The 22995-nt window shown below is 45.1% G+C and overlaps 1 protein-coding gene across 7 annotated transcripts in view; it reads left to right on the forward strand.

Annotated features, from left to right (window-relative positions):
• Window positions 1-22995, forward strand: part of ZDHHC8 (zinc finger DHHC-type containing 8) — a 114173-nt gene that overhangs the window by 69684 nt on the left and 21494 nt on the right. For 6 of the 7 annotated variants that reach the window (XR_003529094.1, XR_003529095.1, XM_027652033.1 and 3 more), the window contains 2 exons: window positions 16397-16518; window positions 20702-20859. Coding sequence is in view for 5 of the 7 variants with exons in the window: in XM_027652032.1 (XP_027507833.1) it covers window positions 16397-16518; window positions 20702-20859 (280 nt within the window). In the remaining 2 variants the exon portion in view is untranslated. Of the gene's footprint in view, window positions 1-13953; window positions 14022-16396; window positions 16519-20701; window positions 20860-22995 lie in introns of those variants that run through there. The other variant, XM_027652035.1, reaches the window with a different exon arrangement.

Consider the following 22995-nt stretch of genomic DNA (forward strand, 5'->3'; position numbering starts at 1 on the left):
TCATGGTACAGACAGATGCTGGCTGTAGTTTGTCAAGGTTGGATTCCCCTGAAAGCAGAGGTTAAAGAATGCAGCCCTGTGGTTGTTCCTAGTTCCCATGTTTTACAGGAGCTGCTCTTGTCAATTCTTTCTTCTGCTGGACATCTTCCTTCAATGAAAGTGTTCTGTGAGTGATAATCTTGCGAAGTAGAAATCCACAAATGTCACTTTTTCAAATAGACACCATGTGGCAGCTCTCAAGGAAGTGGCCTAACCTTTTGTTTCAAGGATTAAATTTCTAAGCCCCTCTTTCCATCCCTGTGCCTGCTCTCTCAAGGGGCTGAGACTTGAGGGTGGGGGGATTATGGATAGTTATGCATTTATGTAAATATGAAACATTGACTGGAAATGAGAGGGGGGGAGACTGCAACCAAACAGCTGTCTTTGCAAACTTAGTATTTATTGCAGAGTTAAACAAAATGCCTTGTTGTTTAGAGCACTTTTTGCCTTGGGCATTGGCTTAGACAGTCAGCGTTGGCTGAAAAGAATTTCCTAACTCCCTTTTCCACACAACAGAAGATTAAGTAGATAACAGCAACAATTGGCTGTTTGGATCTGGCCTTGACATATGTTCCAAGCATCTACTTCATGATCCAACTGCAGTATTTTTCTCTTTCATGGCTGCAGCACTTTACTCCTCTTTTACCATCACCGCCACTTATGCACCATCAGGGGCTTCTTTCTGAGCCTTCTTTCTGGTCAAGAGTGACCAATTATAAAAGAGTCTTGCTGCATAGTATGTAAATTCTTTATGCACAGGGAGTATTCCTGCCACATTATTAGTATGCAAAGTCTTTCAGAGTTGCAAAAAAGCTCCATTCCAGGAAGTGAGTTCAAAGCAAAAGTGAGAGGAATTGCATGAAGAAGCTTTAGTGTTCTTGGTAGTCAAAAGCCCAGAAGAGTTGTGATACTATCTGGTGATGGTAATGAAAGTTGGAGACCATGAACTGCAGAATATTTCTGTGGAGAGCTTTCCCCTCAGATTTCACTGGCTGTTCTCATGCACTGTCCCACCTTCTGGTAGGAAAAGGCTTCTGATCAGCAGTGTAAGTGGGTCACACAAGTTTCCTGCGTCTTGCCAGGCCCCCAGGCAGCTCTGATCAAACCTCTGTCAAAATGCTTACTTGGTTTCTGACCAGAATTTATCAGCTGGCATGGAGCAGTGCTTAACTGCTTCACTCCCTGATGCAGTTGGATGTTGTAGGAAGAGCTGCAGAAGTCCAGCTTTCCTCTCTGCCTGCTGCTTGGGCTCTCTGGTACAGCAAGGTGCTGGGACAGTGTTGCTGTCCATCTTCTCTAGAAGGCAAAGATTTGAGGCTTCTGTCTGCCCTTTTTGCCAGAATCAAGGCTGGTGCTCAATGCCAGCTGTGCTGGCAGGTAGTTCCTTGATTCCTGTACTTGGCACTACAGTCCTGTTCCTGTCAGATCTTTGATCAGAAGGAAGGGATGCACTTATAACAGGAAAAATGATCTTCCTGTGTGTTAGGTGAAAATGTTTGTATATTAGTCTGTTTTATATTATCAATGAATTGCAAAGCCCACATTATAATTGGCTTAAATGTAAATAGGGAATGAACCTGGAGCCTGACACAGTGGAGTTGCAGCTGGTGGTTGCCCAAGGTTTGAGGGGCTGCAGTTCTCAGCCACGTTAAGACAGAGCGGAACTGGGAGTGTCTGGGAGCTGACACGTGTCTTTCCTTGAACCACTTTCCTCTCCCACAGCTGTAGTGGTGGGGGATGAGGGAGCACTAAAGGATCATAATACCCACAGCACTGTTTTTTATGCTTATTTAGTTGCTGTGTGTGACTCTCAGCAGTCTGCCCACACTGCAGGCACGAGCACTGTCACCGTTTCAAACACCAGTTTCAACACACAGACACCCAGGGACCAAGAATTAAGGTCAGTTATGCAGAGTCTGACACAGGGTGGAAGGTGCTGAGCAGCAAACTGGTAGAGCTGCTTCAGTTATTGCAATTAAAATACTGAAGTGAACTGAGTAAATAGGCTTCTGCATCTGCATTGCAGATTTGCACTGCCCTGGTAGATCGATGTTAGGCTTGGCTGTGCTAATTCAAATTTTCTCCCAGCCTGCAGTTAATTATCCAGTGCTGGCTGGCAGCCCCCACGTGTGAGGGTGCAGCTCCTCTGCAGACAGGGGATGCTTCAGGAGCAAAGCAGTGCAAGGTGACTTCCACAGCCTGGCCTCCACTCGGGAGTGGGGTGGGATACGGGAAAGTTCACACAGCACTGGAGGCAACTCAGCCCCAACTCATTGGCTGAAATGGGACAGTGAGGGAACTCAAAATGGAGAGGCAGGTAAAGGAACACAGCGTTGTAGGGTTGGCTTTCACTGAGTATATAGAAGACATTGTCATAAAACATGCCTTTCTAGTCACTAGAAAAAAAGAATTTGTGCCTACTGAAAAGTCCACAAATTTCCAAAATTCAGAAGTTACCAGAGAAATAATGAGCAAATGAATGTGCCCTTTCTGCAAACCTTTTTGAATCCAGGGGATGCAGTTCTTATTTTGCCTGTTTGTCTTTTGTGAATGTCTGTGGAGTCCCACTGCAGTAAACTAGGTGAGAAGCCAAACACAACTGACTGTAATATTGGTTGCACACAAAGCAAGGTGTGGTGTTAGAAGTCGTTTTCAACACAAAAGCAAATGACAAACAATAGATTTCAGTAGTGGAAAAAAAAAAGAGTTGGATTGTTCAGCCAACAATTTTACTAAAAAAAAAGTTTAAAAAAAAAAGCCTGAACAAACCATGTACTTTCCAATGGAGGTTATCCAACAAATCTTTCACAGTTTTTATCAATCTGCAAATCAACTTGACAGAGGCATTGGTTCCTAAAATTTGATCTCAGGTGGTCACTGCTGGACTCTGGGTTGCTCAGGACCCCCAGCACAGCCCCTCGGGCTGGCCCTGTCCCCTGGGCACGGCTGTGCCAGGCAGAGCAGGGCATTTCCTCTGCTCCAGAGTCACAGCTGAGGAGCCCTTAATCCAAAACGAATGCTGGAAATTGTCCCCTGTGGACCTGGCAAAGTCATCCGAGCTGGAGACAGATGGGAAATTACAACAATTTGCAAGAGAGATGTTCTGCTCTTCGTGCTTTGTGCTCCTAACTCGGGGAGGGGGAGCTGGAGTTTGACTCTCTTGCAGACAGCTGTGGGCCTGTGTGAGAGTTCTGCTGGACTTTCCCGAGCTTGTGTGGGGTGTGTGCATCGTGGGCTGGGGGAAAAACAAATCACACCTTCTCCAGCCTGTCACCACGGGCTTTCTTCCTGTTTGGAGGGAGCTGAGCCCTTTAAGTTCTCTTCTTTGTCCCTGGTTGTGCTGTGGTAAATGAGCCACACAAGATTCTGTGTAATTTGAACAGCCGTGTGTTTGCAAAGGCGGGTGTTAGGAATCCAGTCAAACACGCAGGAAACAAAATCCTGGTGGAAAGGGAATCTGTTTCTCCTTGGCTGCTCCTCCCCAGCGCTGCCCAGGCAGCCCTTCTGCCAGAAGTGCACACCCAGCCTGGGTTTAGGAAGGCGCAGCTTTGCTGAAATGGTTGAACTGCACAGATGCCTCAGCCCGTGGGGAGGGTGGGACAGAGCCTGTGGGAGCACACTCTGGGCACTCTCTGCTTTTTCTGCATCTCTTAAAGAGGCTCTGAATTCACTTTAACCCCTGCCTTGTCTTGCTGGCACAAACTGTGAATAATTGAAAACATTTCCAGTAGAAGGCAGGGTTCTGCTGTCTTGGCATCTGTTACTGTTCAGAATGAGGATTCTTGCATTTTCTTGCTGGCCATGTTTACTGTATCTTTAGCGTAACCATATCATTATCTCTAGCCTTTTTTATTCCAACATTAACAAAAAGTCCCTGGGAAGCTAAGCCATGGTTCTGTGAATGCAAGAGAAGCAAGGAATACTGAAGGAGCTGCTGTGTGTTAGTTACTAAAGACACAAGGCAGATGTGTCTTCTTGTCTTGCACACTTAAGACAACTAACATGGAGCTTTTGTTTTCTTTTTAATAACCTTTTGAAGGAGGGCTGTGTTCTCTATAGCCTTTGCAAGCATGGAGTTTTGCAATTCAGAAATACTAACAAGTCTTAAATATTTATTAATTCAGCAAAGCTGGTTGCTTTTGTTCGTGGCAGGAAGGGATGCATTCAGACCACAACCTTCAGATGTCCCAGGGACTGTGGTTTGCCTTGAGCTGTCATGGGGAAGGAGAAGAGAGAAGGTGAGACTGTAGAAAGTAAAGACAGAGTTAAACTGCCTGTATTGGCAGTGCTCCATTTTGAGGGAAAAGGCAGGATCCAAACAATCTTTTGTTTAATTACAAAAAATCAAAGCAAAGCACCATGAAAAGCAAACAGATTTGTTAACTTGTCAATGACTTGATTGATTGTAAAAAAAACAAAACCTGCTGATATCTATGTTTAATGTTGAACAGCAAATGTTGAAGAGCTGATAAAATGAGTGTGTCACTCATGCCTGAGGAATAAGCAATGTCAGAGGCTCTTTTCCTCTCTGTAGTGTGTGGACACAGGCCTGGATGCATGTCAGAAAATTCCTACCACAAGTGAGCAGCTTTGGGAGGGCTGCTGTGATGGGAGGGAGGAAGAGGATGGGCCCCACTCCTCACCTGCATCTCCGTGCCCAGCGTGCAGCTGTGGAAATCTCTTGTTTGAGGCTTTACTGCTCTGTTGCTGATAATCACTGATTTCAGCTGCTCTTCCAGTGAAGCTGGGTCTGTCCCTAGCTGGTGAACTTCTCTTGAGATGGACTATAACACTTCCCAACTCGTATTTATTGACATATTTTTGTGTATTGTTTTAAAAGGAAAACTTCCCAAAGCTGCTGAGAGAGGGCAGTTAATGTTGAAGGTGAGGTGTTTCCAGAGAAACAATTTGCTGAATTGTGGAATATATAAACAAACTGGTGAAAAAAATAACCTGCAACCAGATCACTCCACACTTGACTGTGTTCTTCAGGTAAATGAACAAGAGCCTTTTTTTAGTCCAGTGGGTGAGTGAGAAAAATATTATTTGGAGAATTCAAATATGCATTCTGGAATTAAGACATGAAAAAGGTACTCTTTGGGCTCTGAAAAAGAAATTGGTTTTCATATTCACCCAAGGGTACTTCAGGGATTCAACTTCCCAGAGCACAGTTGGTTTTTACCTTGTTATTGCCCTTTGGAATCAGGAGCAGGGTACTGCATTTTGAGAAATTACAAGTGTTCTTCAAAGTTTCCTTCAGAATATGAATTATGACTCCGTGCTTGGATTTTCTGATTACTCTGATTTTATCATTTTTATTTTCTCCCCCCAGTCAAAGGAGATGATGGCACAGTTTTAGCTTTGCAAGCTTTGCTTGTGTCTCTGTGGCTGTTCTGCTGTCAAGTGCAGCTCCACACTTCCCCTAACCATGATGGTAGACTTGTCTGCTGGTGAAGAGGAATGTAAAGGAAAGTAGGGTACCCCAGAGTTTAAGAAGTTTCCTAGTATAAGCCAAAACTAGTTTGCTTGTGGCATATAAATTTTCAGGCAATATTTGAGGGGAAAGGCCAGGAGAGATAAGGGGTTCATTCAGGAAAGCTGAATGGTAAATTATTTTCATTACACTGTTACAGCTGTTCAGCAAGAAGTAAATATTAATATTTTTTTTCTGAAAAGCAGAATGATGGTCTCTACTCTTTAAATTAAATAAAGAAGGAAAAGCATGAATTGGGAATTTTAACAAAGTTCAGGAGCAACTGGGGCACACACTAATGCCAGCTATTGCCGTTGGAAGGAATGGCAGAACTCCACAGACACAACATCCCACAGTTCAGATCTCTATCCAAACCTCTCGCTTGAAAATTTGGCCTGGAAATTTCTCAGCAGTTAAATCATCAGCTGCTTGACGCTCCTCATTCTGGTCCCAGCTGGGAATCTGGAAAGTGTAATGTTTAAGCTGAATATTCGCTTTGATTCTTGGAAATGGGAACGAGTTTCATCAGGAAACTGTTTCTTTTTTTATTTTCCTTTTCTTTTCCTTCCCTGAATTGCTTTGCCTGTTGAATATCGTTAGCAGATGGTGACACAAATGTCATTTCCATAGTCTTCTATTTTGGCACAGGAGCTGCTAATTGTCCCATTTGTGCTGGGAGTATTGAGCTTTGTTAATGCATCTCAGGTAACTGTAACTGGCTTATGTGCCTGAATTATGGCCACGGAGTCGGAAGATTTTTGGTTCATCAGGCCCAGTGCATAATTGTGTGTTTTCTGGCTACTCTGTGTTCTTCCAAAAAATGAACCACACCCCAAAATGACAAAACCCATAGGCTTTTAGTGACCAGTGAGGTATTAGTAGGAAAACAGCTCCCCTGTGTCCACTGCAGTGTGTGAGCAAGCTGCTCTTCTGCCTTCAGGAGTTGTGGGTTTGGGGATACAGTAAATAATACACAGGTAAAGCAGTGAAGCTCCCCCTGCCCCCATGGCTGCTGGCACATCTTCACCTTGTGCACTTTGGAGGGGAATTGCCAAGAAGCAAACCTGTGTACCAGGCTGAATCCCATTTCCCTGTCTCTGTAATTAAGATGCTATCATCTCTTAGGATGTTTTCTAAGCAAAGTAATTTTGTTTTCTGTCAACCTGAATTGAATACCTGTGCACCAGCACAAATATTTTGTCCAAGCTGACAGACCCAGGATGGTGATGCTGTGTTCCATCATTTAAATAAAAACAATCCCTGTTACTGTGACAGTCACTGTGGGTTGTTTTAGGTTTTTATTGTTCCCCAAAAGCCTTTGGGTTTTTGATAGGTTCTGTAATAAGATTTTCCCTGCAGGAGAAGCTGTCTCCAGCAGCCTGCCCTAATCCTGTTAGATGAGAGCAGAGATGTTGCAGTCGTTGACGTGCAGACAGGGCAGTCCTGGGACATGGTTTGTGCTGATACAATTGGAAATGCTTGATCTAAGCCAGGGGGTAACAATCATTTAATAGTTTGAGAAGGCTGTGACTGTGCTGTTACCTCAGTGACCTTCTGGGTGTTTGTTGAGGGAGTGCATGGGAACAGCCACGAGTCTCCTTTGCCTCTGAGTCTGGGACATCTGCCCAGGGGTGTGTCCAGGGGCTTCCAGAGCCGTGGAGGCACCTGAGGATGCCTTGGCATGGCCAAATGACAGCAGTAGTTGCCCGGTGTTCCTCTGCTGCAGGAGGAGGGGGATATCACTGCTCAGGCATTTAATTTAACAACAGGACGAGGGGAGAGAGAGAAGAGGAAACAGAGCCTGAAAGCCTGGGAGACTAAGGAAAGGAGACCAGTTCCAAGACAGATTTCTGGTATGGATGTTCATAAAAAGGCTGTTCTGTCCCTGCAGCTGCCTCGGGGTGTCCCTCCCCCAAATGAGAAAGGGGAATGAAGGTGGTGGTGTTACTGGGGAAGGGTGGAGATGATGAGAACAAGCTGGGTTTGATGTTTCCTTATTTGACAAATGCAAACAGAGGGAAGGGTTCAGTTTTGTAACATTCCCACTAGGCTGTGCCATTGTGGTTTTGCACCCTTGGTTCTGTTGGAACTGCCTCTGTCTCCTAATTGCAATGTAATCCCGTGTTGGTTTGCTGGCTTGTGTGTCCCACTACCCTCTGCTGGAAGAAAAGAGGATTTTTCAGCTGTGTCTTTGTGCCCCAAAACAGTCCCAGTCCTCCAGCAGAAACAGACTGGGAGCCCGTTTGGGAGGCCCCCTGTTGTGCTTGGCTGTTGCTGAACATCCCTCCCTCAGGGAAGAGACGTGGGGTCTGAAATATTGCTGGGTTTGAGAGCAGTGCCCAGCCAGCTGAGCTGGTGCTCGTGGGGTGTGATAGCAGGAGGCTGAACTGGGTGACGTGTCCTGTTCTTATTTGTTACTTTGGCCATAGTTGTTAGGTCTGTTCCAGTTTATGATTAAAGGTGTTGCCAAAATAGGCTGAATCACTGATGATTGTCCTCTGGTGTCCTGTCTTGAGAGGTGACTGGTACCAGCTGGTGGCTTGAGAAGGGGTAAAATGTCCCAAAGCAGGTGGCCACAGGAGCATGTTCTTTCCAAGTGCAGAGTTTGTTTTATATCTTGAAACATGAGGGTCTCTTATATTTTTATTTTCTTAAATCAGCTAAAGTTGTTTTGATTTTTTTATTCCCTGCTTAAAATCTTGATACATTAGGCCCCTTTATACCAGCTATGCAAATGGTCTTTTACAGTGTAGTGAGAAATAAGGTATATGAATGTCATGCTCCCAGTTCAGGTTTCTGTGAAACCCTGTCAGGAGGATATTCCAGAAGGAAATTAAAGATGGGATTCTAAGAGAGGCTTTTGGTTTATTATTATATATTTGCTCCAATACTTGATATGTGAGAATGTTTACACTTTCTACCCTATCTTTTGTATCTATTTGCAATAGAGGTACCTCTATCTCTGTTCCGTTCCTCTCTTCTATAAAATATGAAGTCCCTAATCTTTTTGCTTCACATGGGGAAACCTTGCAATAACTGCAGTAATTTTGCTGCACCATGTGTCTAGAAATCTTCAAACAAGAGAGTTCAGATTAGAACTGGCTTCCTTTCCCTGGACAAGCAAGGTATTGCGGAGATAAAAGAGCTCGTGTAGCAGCTCTGAAGCGTGTTATTCAGGCCACAGACAGGTATTGTTTCCAGATTTCAAAGGCAATACATGATCCAGACAAGTCTGCAAGAACCTCTGGTCTCAATTAGTTGTAATTTTCCTGAACAGCGCTCTCCAGTCATGGCAGAAATGTCACTGCTGTCACCAGCCTCACAGGATTTTGCTTCCCCTCCTTTGGACGGGTCTCTCTGTGCCCCAGCACTGCAAAGTGCAGCTGGCAGAGCTGGCAGAGCCAGTGGGGTGTGGGGTGTGCCCTCCCCAACACTGGAGTTGTGGGGGCAGTGTCAGACCTGCCCTGCAGCTGGATGGTCCCTCCTGTCCTTCCCGCATCCCTGGCAGGGCTGGCTGCTCACTGCCAGGCGTGGAGCGAGTGGCACTTGTGGCAGAGAGGTAAGATCCTCTAAGGAGAGATTTCCACTGCTCCAGGCAGCCTCTGCAGCTCTGTTGCAGTGCAGAATTCTGAAGCAGCCCCTGACAGGTGCCCTGACACCAGGGCTGAGCTCAGACTGCTGGGCTGTCTCTGCTGGTGTCACCTCCTTTTCTGCTTTCTCCCTGCATCTTTGAAAGCACATTATGTTACCTCATTCTCTGCTAACCCACCAAGGACACCATCACAAAGTTCAGAGCTCATGCTGAACGTTTCTTATGCATATGGGCTCATTGGTAATTTAAGTGGCACGTAACTTAATCTAATAGATGCAGTCTTTAAATTAGGTAATTGCTCCAGGAGCTGTAAAGGGATGGTATCCTGTGAAATTTAATTTCTTTCTACTGAGCTCATGTGGAAAAGGAATATCTAAAAAATCAAATTAACTTTACAACAAGGACAGTATCTTTTCACTGATGGCACCATCCCCCTCCTTATCTCATAATATTTCTTTACCTGTTTCTCTCTCTCATCACCACATACTTAAAATGAGCTGCCTTGCTTCCACTGCACCACTATCTCATGAGTTCAAGCACTGGGTGTGTACTGGATGTGTTCTGCCAGGATGTGGTTGGGGAATACAGCGAGCAAAGTGTGCAGATCCTTCTGTGCCAGTAGCTGGGTTCACCTCAAGTGTGTCTGTGCTGATAATTTGACCTTGTTTTGAAAAGCAGCTCTGTGGGAGCAGCTCACCTCAGCTGCATTGCTGATTCATGCATGCATTGACAAGGATGGAGGCAACAGGGAAAACAGGAGAACAGCCCTCAGGCAGGGAGGAGCTATCCTGTGCTTTTTTTCCATCTTGGAATCTGGCAAATGCAATTCCATCTGTCCAACGAAAACTTGTGTTACAGATTGCTGAGAGGTCTGGAAGGTCATGAGGGTCACTAGTGGTGACCCAATAACCTGTGTTCCTTGTTACTCAGATGGGACTCTGGTAGACTCAGGATGAGGGGCTGTCTCTGGCACTGCTGCAGGTGATGTGGCATTAATTTAATAGCTGATGTTTGTACATTAGAAGCACGAGTTCTCATTCCACATGGTGTCTTCGAAAATGCTCAGAGAACCTCAGCTGTGCAGTGTGTGTGTGTCCCTTCCAGACACTGTGAAGTATCCTTTGGCCTCCCTGGACACCAGGCTGGGGCAGCTGGACTGTGACTGTTGCTGGAAGTGGTGCACACAGGAGCACAGACAGGGCAGAGCAGCCCCAGGCACTGACAGCTTCACTGTGTGAGGAATTATTGGTTCATGCAGCATCTTTTGGAGGTGATTCAGTGAGGTTTCTGTGGCTGGGAAGTCATTCAGCTGTTGCAGCACAGTGATGCTGGTGGCCAGCCATACACAGACAGAACTGCAAAGGAATTTCACTGGGCAGCAGTTCCTTCTTTTTCCAATCAAATGGATTTAAACCTTTTGGTGTGACAGGGCAACTGGTGTCTCTCCTGCTGGGGTTGTTTTGCAGTGACTCCTCACTGCCCTCCTTTTCTGTCATGACCCAATGATCACCCATACCCTCAGCTCTCTTTTCAGCTGCTGAAGGAGTGGGGTTCACTTCCAGCTGCTCAGCATGGTGCTGATACAGGGTTGGTGCTTGGCTGAGAAGCCCTGCACTACACTTGGCCTTGCCTCTCCCAGCTTGTGGGGCATTTTAGGCTTTGCAAAGTCCAGGGCTGAGAAAGGAAACCAAAGGGGTTTGTCTCTGGATCTTTGCACTCCCTCTGTGTTCCTGCACTTGGACTCTGATTTACCCTGCACTGGCCATCAGCTCCTTCCCTGGGGCACCGGGGCATTTACTGCTGCTCTGGGTGACACTGCTCGTGCCCATCAGACACTGGAAGTGCTGTGAAGACCTTCTGCCTCTGATGTGAGCATCATCCTTCCCCTGATACAAACACATTGTGTCCTGTGAAATCCAGCCTGTCTGTCCCTCACAGTCAGTGTGCAATGAATGCCTTCCATGGGAGGTGCAAGTAAAGAGCTGGGCATTTTGAGTGATGAATAATTGCACCTGAAAACTCAGGGTGGATGTTTTGATAGCTCCCATTTATGGCCAGCATGAGCTGCTCCAAGGACCACTCAGCTCTCACAATTTACTGCTTTTCAGGGATAAATTTTCTTGTGTTTACTTGTCCTTCCCCCATTTCTTGGTAACGTTTGTATTTGTTATCCTTTTCCTTGGTATCACTTTCTCTCAGTGGTGCTGTGCTCACAGTGACAGTGGAATGCTATGGCAACGATATATTATCTGCAGTCTTGCCAGTGAGTAAGATATGCTGCAGAAATTAGTTCATTTATCAAAATCTGATGTGCAGAGCTGAGCAAAGGACTTGGCTGTCCAGAACCTCCTGCTACTTTCACAAGACCTGCTGCTCTGCTTCCCATTGGTTATGGCACTCAGATAAATTCTCTCCTGACTGTTTCCAGTGATGCCTTGTTAAACCTACAGATGTCTCAGCACCTTGGAAAGTATTTTTGGATGTACAGTAATCTCCAAGCTATCTTTGGTAGTGACAAAAAATGGAAAAATGAGCAATTTTTTTTCCCCCCTTCTGTTACTATTCCAGAAAGGTACTTTTCTGTGATTTCAGGGTAGGAAAGAGCATATAAATGGAAAAATCTCACCCAGATTGGGAAATGTGAGAAATGTGTTAGATTTGCACTGCTAAAGACTAAAAGAGCTCTGCCCTTCCCTGCTCTGTGGTGCAGACTGGGCCATGTAGAGCCTTCAGGATGCTGTCTGGCACCTTCTGTGTCCCACATACACACTGGTGGGACGGCCTTTAGGTACAATGTTGACATCTAATTCCAAATTCCTCTCCAGTGTGGGTGTTCAGAGTGAGTTGACAGCCCTGTCATTTCTGGTCCCACTGGTGGGTGCTGGGTGAGGAGGACTCTGCCCTCTGTGCCTGTCCCTCCTGTGCTGTCCCTCCCAGCCATCCTGACTGCTGGGCCTGACAGGCCAGGGCAGCTTTCGAGCAGCCCAGGGCCAGCTCCCAGGGTTGCTGGGTCTGGGGTTGAAATTAGAAATGTTAAACCTTTGGTCAGATGTTCAGAAATTGTTTACATGGGTTTTACAGTACTCACATGTTCTTAGCAGTCAGGGTTTGGCCAGAAACTCCTGGAGAGGAATCAAGCCAGGACAGGCTGCTGCAGACTTATGGACATTGTCTGAAAGTTTCCAGGGAAATCAGTACTCTTGCTTAGTCAGATTATGTTTGCTTGTTGACCCCTCTTACCTAATTAGTCTGTACTTCACTGAGCTGCTTCTCCTTGCATGCTCTGAAGCAATTATTTCACATTACTGTTTTACCATTGTAATGGTGGAAGAAGATGAATTAAGAGATGCTTTCTTTTCCATGTTATAGCCCCATGCCTTGTGATCTGTGCAGAAATGAATTGTGTTGTTGCACATCTGTCATCTGAGGTGAGGGGAGGATGTGTGAGCTGAGCAGCCAATTAGACAATCCTTGGGGGCTTCTTATTAGGTGTGGATAAGTATCCAAAGCTTGGATGCCCATCTGTACTCTTGAGGTTTCCACATCTTCTCTGGGCACTGCACAAGCAGCTTCAAGAAAGGCAGGGGGCAGTAGTTTGGTCTCATTTGCAAAATGTGTAACTGGGCTGGGGGGAAGCAGATGAATTTCGGTTCCTCTGCAAGCCCACGTCAGAGCCAAGACTAAAACCTGGTTGTTGAAATCCCAGACTCCATCCTCTGTGGCCTGCTGCCTCTCCAAGCATGTGTAAGGTTTTAATGAAAAACACCAATCTTAATTTAGAGCAGGATTCAAGGGAACTGTCCTATTCAGTTACTTAATTATAGGTGAACTATAATTACAAGACACAAACATGTCTTGCTACAAAGCACCAAGCAAAAGAGCAGAAAGGATTATTTGTTGTTTAATTTAGCAGAGGAAGGCAGCTGATCATGGTAAGTCTCTCTGACACCCAGCAAGTTGTGTGATCCTATTTGTTAATCTTTTTAACTTTCCGTTTTATTAGGATAGGGTTTCAGGAGCAAATAGGATAAATGAGATTAAATCTGTCACCCTGAATTACTCTCCTCTGACTTATGAACAGAGTCACTCTATGTAAGAGAAGTATAATTATGAGGGAGATGCTGCCTGTGTAATTGTGTGCTTCACTGGGAAGAATTTGAGATCCCTAATTATCTCTGGGATTGCCCTGTGCTGGCCCTGAGTTTCCAAGGTAAACAGAGCCAAGGGAAGTTCCTCTGCTGAGCAGTTCCTGATGTAGCATGGCTTGTACCTGAACAGTAGCAACATTACCCTTCAGGTCTTCTGGTTCAAGTGAAGGATCCAAACTAACTTGGAGTAGGAGACACATATATATATAAAATAACTGTTCTGGGTTCACCAACCAAAAAAAGCTTTGAATCCTGTGTGTTGTTTATCTAGATTCACAGCAACTTTTGTTAGGAAGAAGCAAATGAAAAGTTCAGCTGGATTTTTCCCATGGATAGGCATAATTGCTGCTGGAAGATCTCCTGGAGAAGGGATATGCACAAAGTAAAAAGAAACTCACTACAGGTCCCACTCAAACATTTCTGCAGATTCTTTCTTGAGGCAGAGGGGCAGAATCCAGATTTACATGATGGATTAGTGATATAACAACCTGCTAGCCTTGGCTTAGAGTTTCTGTTATTTTGCCTAAAACTGTGTGTGCATTAGTGGAGAGGATGCATCACTTTTGTGAATCCTAGTATCAATTTTATTTTCTTTTTCAGACCTTTTTACAGTTACAAGCCAGGACTTGATCTCCACATCTGTTTTTATTGGCCAATCTAGTTCACAAATGAGGCCCCTTTTGTTCCATCTAATTTTATGTAGTCTGTGATGCTGCATAAAGATTCTGGGAAGAAGAGATGGAAGGATTGTGAGCTGACCTTGTGGCTAGTCTGTACAGTGACTCACTCCATCCTGTATTTCAACTTCCATGAAGTCTTTTCAGATACACTGTTTAGCCATTAAATGAGCTGTTCATTTTAGCTTATGGCTAAACTTTTTCCTAATATTTTGATTTATTTGTTGTGAACATGACAAAGTAAATCACAAATGAGAATGTTAAAAAATGCTTGCATTAATCATCTGAGACAGTCTCTCTCGTTATAATCTCATTCAGAGTAACTAGTTGTCTGTAAGAAAGGGTTTCCTGTCCTTTAGTTTGCCAACTTATGTGACTCTACTGCCAGGGAAATCTCTCCTCCATGCTTGACAAGCAATGGGGAACTTCATAATCTTTCTCTGTGTAGGCAGCTTCTTCAAGGGAAGAAATTAAGTCAGTCATGCCCATTACTGAATCTAATTTTACTATAATTTAGAGGGAAGAACCCTTCCCTGAGTAGAATTGATTCTGTAACCGCTTACTTAAGGATTTATTTTGCTTTCCTCCGAAGGATGTGGCAGAAACTGTTGTTAGTGACAGTGCCTGGCAAGGTCACTGCAGCACATTCCCTGGCAAGGGAGGAACTTCTGCCTTGCTTTGGTTTGCAGTCACTGGCAGCTGCTCTGAGGCAAACTGAGCATGGCAGCAGGTCAGCAGGACTCAGGTCAGCAGGACTCAGGTCAGCAGGACTCGCTGCTTGTTGAAGTTCCACCTCTGGGACATGGAAGGGTCTGAGGGTACCTGGTGGTGTCAAGCTGTCTTCAGCTGGTTTGGTTTGTCCTTCTGCCCTAGTCAGCCTGGAGGTTTGGCCCTGGCCACAGACATGTCTTACTCTTGGCTCTACAGTTCATTCACCCTGGGTAGGACTTGTCCATCTTTTCCTCACTGCAGGTGGGGCTGATTGAAGCACACACAGGGAAAGGTCCTTTTGAAGGCAGTTTGCAGCAGTGCTAAAAGCCCAGCTACAAAGAGGAGGGGAGCACAAAACAATCTTTTCCCTTACTGCTCACAAAGAAATGGGAGAAGAAAGTGTGGTGCCCTTCTACCAGTGGCCACAAAAGCATGTTTAGCAGTGTCCCTTCAAGGTCAACAGCACCATTCTCAGCTGCTCAGAACAGCCTCTCAGTAGCAGGCCCAGTGAGAATTAGATCTGGAAGAAGGCTGCTTGTCTGTTGTTGTTTTTTCCTTCTTTCCACAGACCTCAGCCTGGCAGACAACCAGGTTTAACTGTGGATGTAATTCAGGCAAAATACCATCCAGAAGACGTGGGCCAGGGTAGGATTTGTGCTAATGGCAGCAAGGCATTGCTGCTGAGTGGCTGCTTGGCAGCTTTGGAGGAGCCCCTTCCTGGCAAGGCAGGTGGAAATCTGAGGAGAAAGTCAGGGGTCTTTTTTCGAAGACATACCTGGTCCTACATTATTCCTTATTTATATTTGCAAAATTCATGAGATTGATCAGATTTTTTCCTTCTGCAACCCTGTAACACCAAACCTCCTCCTGCAGACAAGAGCAGTGGCTTTGGTGTGGTGTTTGGAGAGGCTGTGAATGGCTGAGTGAATGCAACTCTGCTTTTTGTTGGGAGAAGCTGCCTGCAAGGCAGGCTCTTTGCTGCCTCGGGCCTGCCCTTCTCTGCTGATGGGAAGTGTTCTTTCTTTGCAGTTAGAACAATTTTCCTATAACTGACAGCCATTTCTCCATACTCTTCCCCAAAGTCTCCTATTTTTTCCTCCTTCACCCTTTGTCTTCAGTTCCTCTCAGTTCTCACCAGGTGAGCAACAGGTCTTTCTGGTGTTTCTGAAAATTGTTCATTTGTGGGATGCCCTCCACTTTCATTTTGATGTTGCATTTTTATATTCTGCTGACACCTGCAAAGCCCCTACTTGGTCTGACAAAGCTTTTCCCCGAGGAGAGGTTTTGTAGTGCTGGTTCTGAGTGTTGCAAACCAGTCCTGGAAGCTCAGTGAGAAGCGAGTGTGATTCTCTTTGCCCGTGCTCTGGAGATCAGTGATTTGAATCCTGTTCTGCTTTACCCCAGTGAAAGTAACACCAACTGCAACAAGGCTGTAGGGAAGGTGACAGAAATGCAACAGTGGGATGAAGCTTTACATAGAGTAGCAAAACTCTGAGTAGCCAGGTTGTAAATAAGGCAATAGGGCGGAAAGGCCTGTGAGCCCTGTGAACAGTGGTGCTTTCTGTGCTCTGGAACAAAGCAGCTTTACAGAGGGTGTTGCAGTGATCACTGGAAGTGGCTCTGTGGAAGTTTCCGTTCCATTGCAGATCCAGCCTTGCTGCATGGCCGTGGGGAGGGCCCGAGGGGAGATGGTGAGCGGGCAGAACTCCGTGGTACAGCTGAAAGAGCCCTGACCCAAAACTTTTCTTCTCCACAGGTGCCCCTGGTTGACAAAAGCCATCTCCCCAGCCATCCCAGTGTACAATGGGCTCGTGTTCTTGTTTGTACTGGCAAACTTCAGCATGGCAACTTTCATGGACCCTGGAGTATTCCCCCGAGGTAACAGAGAATGGGACTGGTGTGTGTGTGAGGGGGTGGGTTTGAAAATCCAAGCCAAAGGAGGTGCCAGGTATCCAAACACACTAGTTGCTAACTAATCCCCCTTTGTTTTTCTTATATTCTTTCTTATTTTATTATTCTCAGCTGGCAGTAGGGGTAGGATGGCAGTGAAGTGCTGGGTACCCTCCAACTCTCTTCTGAGCTCAGAGGTGTCAGTTGGCCTTGCACTTGCTCAGGCTGGCAGTCGGGGGCACAGGGTTGCTTCGGATGGTTCTCCTTGAATAGCTCTCCCGAGGGATGTGATTTTGATTGCTATCCCCTGTGTCATGCTGGCACATTGGATTTAAGTCACTGTCTTCACAATAGGTAGCAGAGCATGGCAGAGGGGAGAGGCTAAACTTTCATCAAAGCAGACTTTCCAGAATACCTTAAAAGAAATGCAAAAGCACTGAGCACTAAAAAAGGTAATGATTAAGGCTTGCCTTAGAGTGTCTAAAAATGCATACATTTAGAAATATATTCCTGCTTAAATTAGTACTGATTCACAGCTGATTAAATAGGATAAAGATCGCTTGGCTTTTGTAGTGGGAGCCACAGTGCAGCTATCTCCTTTAACACATCCTAATGAGAGAATTATCACCTCATTTTATCTTTCTTCCAATAATTATTCTCGTGCAGTTTGCAGCAGAGACTGCTCTAGGCAGTCTCTATAAACCAATGGGTCTGTGCTATCTGCAAGCTGTGCTTTTTCACCTCTATTCACTGAATTCAATATCTGTTTTGAATTGCTACCTGACAAGAACGAGGTACTTGTCCTGCTGGCTCCCCTGAATAGCAAGTGCCAGGTTTCACCAGGTAGCAGAGTCTGATGATAAGCATCTGTCTGCCATTCCTTTCAGCTGAAGCTTCTGAACTCCTGATTAAGTGTTGCAGCACTCCAGTTAAGCAAATAATTGTATGTAAAGGTAAACTCAGGCAAAGGCAAGATTCAGTGACTTGTGCAAGATCAAGGTATTCAGTGTATAGGTGCTTAAAGGTACAAATGCTAGTGAGTTTGAAGAGAACTCAAGCACACAGAGCTTTTAAAGAGTTTCCTGGACTTTTTAGTTTCCTCCTCTCAGCAGAGATAGCAGGTGTTAATTAAACCTGTGTGGGATGTGAGGTTATTAAAGGCATCAGTGCCCCTTGTCTTTGGTAGGAGGAAAGATTAAATAAAGATGTTCAGTTCTGAAGATCCCGGGCTGAGAATGCAGCACCTGTGTGCAGGGCAGTTCCCTCTGAGCAGAGCCTGCAGCCACACATCCCCCTGCCCTGGGAGTGAGCAGAGCTGGGGGTGTTGGCAGTTCAGACCTTCCTTTGCACTTCTCCAGCTCCCTTTTGCAAACAAGTTCTTCATTTTGGACTTTGTGTTTAAAGAAGAAACACCCAGGGACACCAAGTAGAAACTCCCTCAATCACCTTCCCTCCCTTCCACCTCCCTTCACACAAGGGAGCAAAGCAGGAAGAGAAGGAACTCCTGGAGCTCACCACTCTCGTGGCTCTTTCTCTTCCCTTGTGGCCTTTGCCTTTTATCTCTGTGCTGTGCCTGTGCTTTGTGTGGAAGATGCTGGGAACGAGGGGAGTGGGGAAAGGACGAGGAAGGGGGTGCATTCTTCCTGGAAGAAAGTGATGGAGTAGGAGTTTAGATGTGTGAAGGAAGCAAACTGATAAGGGAAAGATGGAAAAGACTATAAATACTAGTGCTAGGAAGGAAGAGGAGAAGATGTTATTTCAGACCACAAGTGTGCATGTGAAGAAAGCTTATCACCACCCCCTGCCACCCGCAGGGCTGCCAGTGCCAGGAGTTCAGGAGTTGTAGGAGTGATTCAAAATGAATATACAATTGGTCTGTTTGCTTTCTGGTTTTGAAATTAGGTTTAGTCTTGTTGGTTTTCAAACTTCTTTGCACGTTTCTAATAGTTAGGAATTTACTTCAAAACCAAAACAACAAATGAGCAATACAAAAGCTGAGATTCTATTGAAATCACAGGATTCCTTTAAGGAAGCCACCAAAAATCCTAAGGTATGTTATAAAAACATGAGATTTGTCTGCTCTGTGTCAGTGGATCCAATATGAGAATCTGTGTAGTAAGATACTTTCCTCTGTCAGTGTATTCTTCTGCTCAGGTCCCTGAAAACTGGAAATAAGCCCATTTCTGGCTGTGTCATATGAGCTTGCAGGTTTTCTGCAGATAGAACTTGGTTATGGGGGGAAATGACAGAACTTGGGCTGTGGAGACCCAGCCTGTTGAGAGCACCTCATTCAAACTCCCAGAGCCATTACTCGTTTTTGAATATTTTTAATTTGGGGGCTCTCTGAATGTTTCTGGTGTGAATCAGGACTGGCTCTGTGAATGAATTTCTGGTAATACACCAAAAATGAACGAGAAGGAAAGGAAATGTGAAGTGACTGAAATTGGGGCTGCCCTGAAAAATGTGATTTACAGTCTAGGTTGAGGCTGGCAGTGTTCAGTGCTGGCTAATTATACCAAGTACAAAGTGGCTTTCAGTATTTTTGATGTGAATCTGTTTTACACAAACTCTTGAACCGTGTGTGAATTCTGCAAGAGCAACATGTTTAAATCCATGTAAGTATATGGAATGTACAGACTTTTTGTCTGCATAGTCAGGTTTTTTACAAAGAGCTTAAATGGTTTGACTGTTCCAATGTCTTGTTTTCATCTGCCCACATGTATTACACAGCATGGGTAGGTTTATAATGGTATTGAAGAACCTACAGACTGTATTTATAGAAGTGCCTCAGGGATTTAGAGTCTAGCTCTCTCTGAGTCCCACTGCCTAGTTATGAAGGAAAATTATAGGGAATGGTGCCAGTACAGCACTCTGCTTCCACACACAAACGTTAATCCAGAGAATACTCCTGCAAGATAAATACTGTAGCTGAGCCAGATCCCAAGCTCGTCTAAGTGAAGGGAGAAATTCCCTCTGAAGTCAATGGAAATTGGATCATGATAACACATCTAGAGAAGATTTAATATAGAAGTGAGTGACAGTAATTGATGCCCCGCTGGGACAATATTATCAAATTCCACCTAATTTGGAGCCAGTCAACCAATGCCAGCTGCACTATAATGTTTAACCAGGTGTTAAATAGAAGTGAGCTTCTTAGATTTTCTCTGTCAAGAGGAAACAAATAAAGATCACAGGAATCTAAAATAAAAGATGAACTTTCATGAACATCATTCTCATATTTTTCATTTTCTTCCCAATAATCGTCTATTACAGACAATCTTTTATTTTGTGCATTTATTTTTAAATGGACTCTTTTCTTAAACAGGGCAGTGCTTGGCTGAGATGATAAACCATGTGCCCTCTGCATTGTCCCTAATGAGGTGACTGTGATAATGTCATCCTCATCTTACTAATGGCAAAGAGAGGCTAAATGAGTAGCTCAGGGCCACAGGGGGAGAAAATTAAAACACAGGACTTCCTGAGTGCCAGTGCTGTGCTCAGATCAGTAAACTGTGCTGCCTTTGAGAGAGGTGGGATCCTCCCAGTTCCTTACTGTTCCGAAAGCAAGAGTGTTCCAGGTGGGCAGTGTGGAGGTGAGCACAGGCCATGCTGTACAGGAGTAAGCACTGATGCAAGGACTTTTCATGGGCACGTGGCTATCCCACTGTAGCCTCACACTCCCTGGAACAACAGGTCTTTGGGATGATTGAGGGTCATCTGGGTTGATTTTGGGGGTTTGAGCTAGCACAACATTCTTCTAATATATGCCTCTGTAATTTGTTTCCCATTATGTGCTGATGAGCTAGCATGTAGGCTGGCATTGAATTAATCCCAAATGGATGCAGCAGAACTTCTCACAACCAGGGCTGGGGTGATTTCTGCCCCCTCCTTGACTCTGTGCTGCACCTCATCTTACTCATTCAGTTTGTAAATGCTGGCTAAGGTAGGAGTCAGACCCCTCTCTCTGCCCAGAGACTGGTGGTCAGGCTGCACAGCCCCCTGGGGAGGTGCCCACACGAGCCCTGCTCACTGGGGGGTTCTGACAGCCCATCACTCCCCACTCTGGGATCGCTCTGCAGGCAGTGCCCCTGCACCCAGGGTACCGACAGGATGAGCTCTTTTCTCTTTGCTCCCTTTTATCTCCACTAACGTTTAGTTTTGCCTTGAGCAGCAGATGAAGATGAGGACAAAGATGACGACTTCCGAGCTCCGCTCTACAAGAACGTGGAGATCAAAGGGATCCAAGTTCGGATGAAGTGGTGCGCGACCTGCCACTTCTACCGCCCCCCGCGCTGCTCCCACTGCAGCGTCTGCGACAACTGTGTCGAGGTAACACCCGGGGCACCCTGGGCAGTGCAGCTGGGGGCTTCCCCAGCATTCCAGTTCTTGGAGGTTCACAGCTGTAGCCTTGTTGCTGGACTCCTCCTGGGTGGTGCCCTTTGAAGCACAGCCCTCAGTTGTGTGTGCTACACACACAGATTGACGGCAGCTTTGTCACCAGGGCTAATCAGAATAAACATTTATAATGCTGGCTGTGTCTTCCTTGAAGTAGCCATGGGATTGTGAATGTAAAACAAGGGGTGAATGGGAGAGTCAGTTCAGAGGCAGAGTTCAGGAGAGCAGGAAACTCGGGGTGAACCATTGTAACTTGTCTGTTTGAGCTTAGGGCTCATCATTTAATTGGGAGCAAACTGGTGACTACATTAGTGGACAAACAGAGAAGCAAGAACGGTGTGTGAGCTTTGGGAAAACCAAACTCAGGATTCAGGGAGTGGTTCTCCAGTCACTGGAAGGAGCCCATTGTTTCAACACCCCAGCTCAGACTATGAACTCATTCATGTTTCTAATGTTGGTTGTTCTGAATTATGGGACTTTCCTGATTCTCGATACCCTTAAGGTCTGGGTGAGTCACAGGGATTTTTAAAAAATAACCCCTAACAGTAAATGTGCTTCTGGGCTACAGAATCTCCCAAACATGTAAGTACAGAGCCCTGTACTCACTGCAGTGTATTGCCAGGGGACACTTTTTATTGCTGAGCTAAAAATTTCACTTCTTAAGGATCATTTCTGCTGCAAGGTCTATTTTTTTTTTTCAATAGAAAGATGAAATCTTTACTATGTCTAAAATATATTCAGCTGTGCCATTAAAATGAAAGGAATTACTAATCAGAGAAGGAAAAAATCCCCGAGTCAGCTGGAATGCTGTACACACCACCTTTGTCCTAATCCTCTTTGCCATAAGCAAGGGAATAGTCCCAAAGAAAGCAGCACAGTTACATGTGAGAGAAAGGCTGCCTGGATTTATCTTGTGTCAGTCGTTTTCTCCTTCAGGGCAATATATATCTAAGTTATAATTATCTGGAAGCAGTGCTGTGCCTGGGAACCATCGATAAATAGGACAAGGCTGTCCTGTTCTGGAAGGCTTTGGAAGGATGTGGGATTTCAGAAGCCTGAGAGCAAGGGCTGCCAAGGTCCCTGGGTAGAGGGGAATAGCCACAGCTATTCATAAGTGGTGACAGAAATTTGTTTAGGCTGCTGTGAATTGTTGAATAGAGCTGGATTTTTTGTAGAAAACTTGAATCATATATTCCTGGTTTTAAAACAGAAATGTTCTCACTAATTCTAGATCCTGAGGATTGTTTAGATGATGGTAAATTCTCAGTTGTCCCGTGGAATTTCTTCCTTCCGCCTTCCCCTGTGGCTCAGCATAAAAATTCATTTGCAACAAATGAAGTTTTCTGAGGAAAAGATTACTCAAAACTCAGTGGTATAAACACTTAAGTTTCATGCTGCCATAAAGCCTCCATGGAGTCAGTTCTGCAGCAGCAATGAACAGGGGAGAGAATCCAAAGGGAACCTGCAGAAAATAGCAGAAGGCAAGGTGACTCTGGGTAGCCCTCCAGAAATTCTATTGATAGTCAGGTCAGTTGAACATTCCCTGCTATTCTGGGGCACAAGTAAGAAGCTCTCCTTGTAATTAAATTATGACTGCTGTGGAGGAATATAGGCAAAAAGCATTAATGACTTCTGAATCAATAAATCATGGTCTTAAACAGCATGTTTTATTGATTCTTGTGATGCTTATTTTCCACTCACCTGTCTATTTTAGGCCAGCACTGAGATGGCAGTGGGAGCCTCTCTGCTGATGTTCCCATGGAACCCATTCAGGGTTGTAATTCTCGTGTTTTCAGTTTCAGCCTAGAATGTCCAATAAAAATTCTTTTCCTAAATATAAAACTTTTGAACTAATTTGATAAAAATGCATAAACAACAAAAGCAGACAACACTTGCAGAAATAAAAACAGTTAAAGCCTAAAGCCTGCTGTTACCAGAGGGAGCCAAAAATGGATCTGTGACAAAAGTAGTCAGATTTTTGTTTTCTTTACTGAAATGTTTGCAGTGAGTACTTATAGTCTCTTACTCCATAGGTATTTTGGGCTGCATACAACCAGATTTGTGTAACAG

This window comes from Corapipo altera, unplaced genomic scaffold (genome assembly GCF_003945725.1).
Source record: "Corapipo altera isolate COAL_440 unplaced genomic scaffold, ASM394572v1 67, whole genome shotgun sequence".
Taxonomy (NCBI): Eukaryota; Metazoa; Chordata; class Aves; order Passeriformes; family Pipridae; genus Corapipo; species Corapipo altera.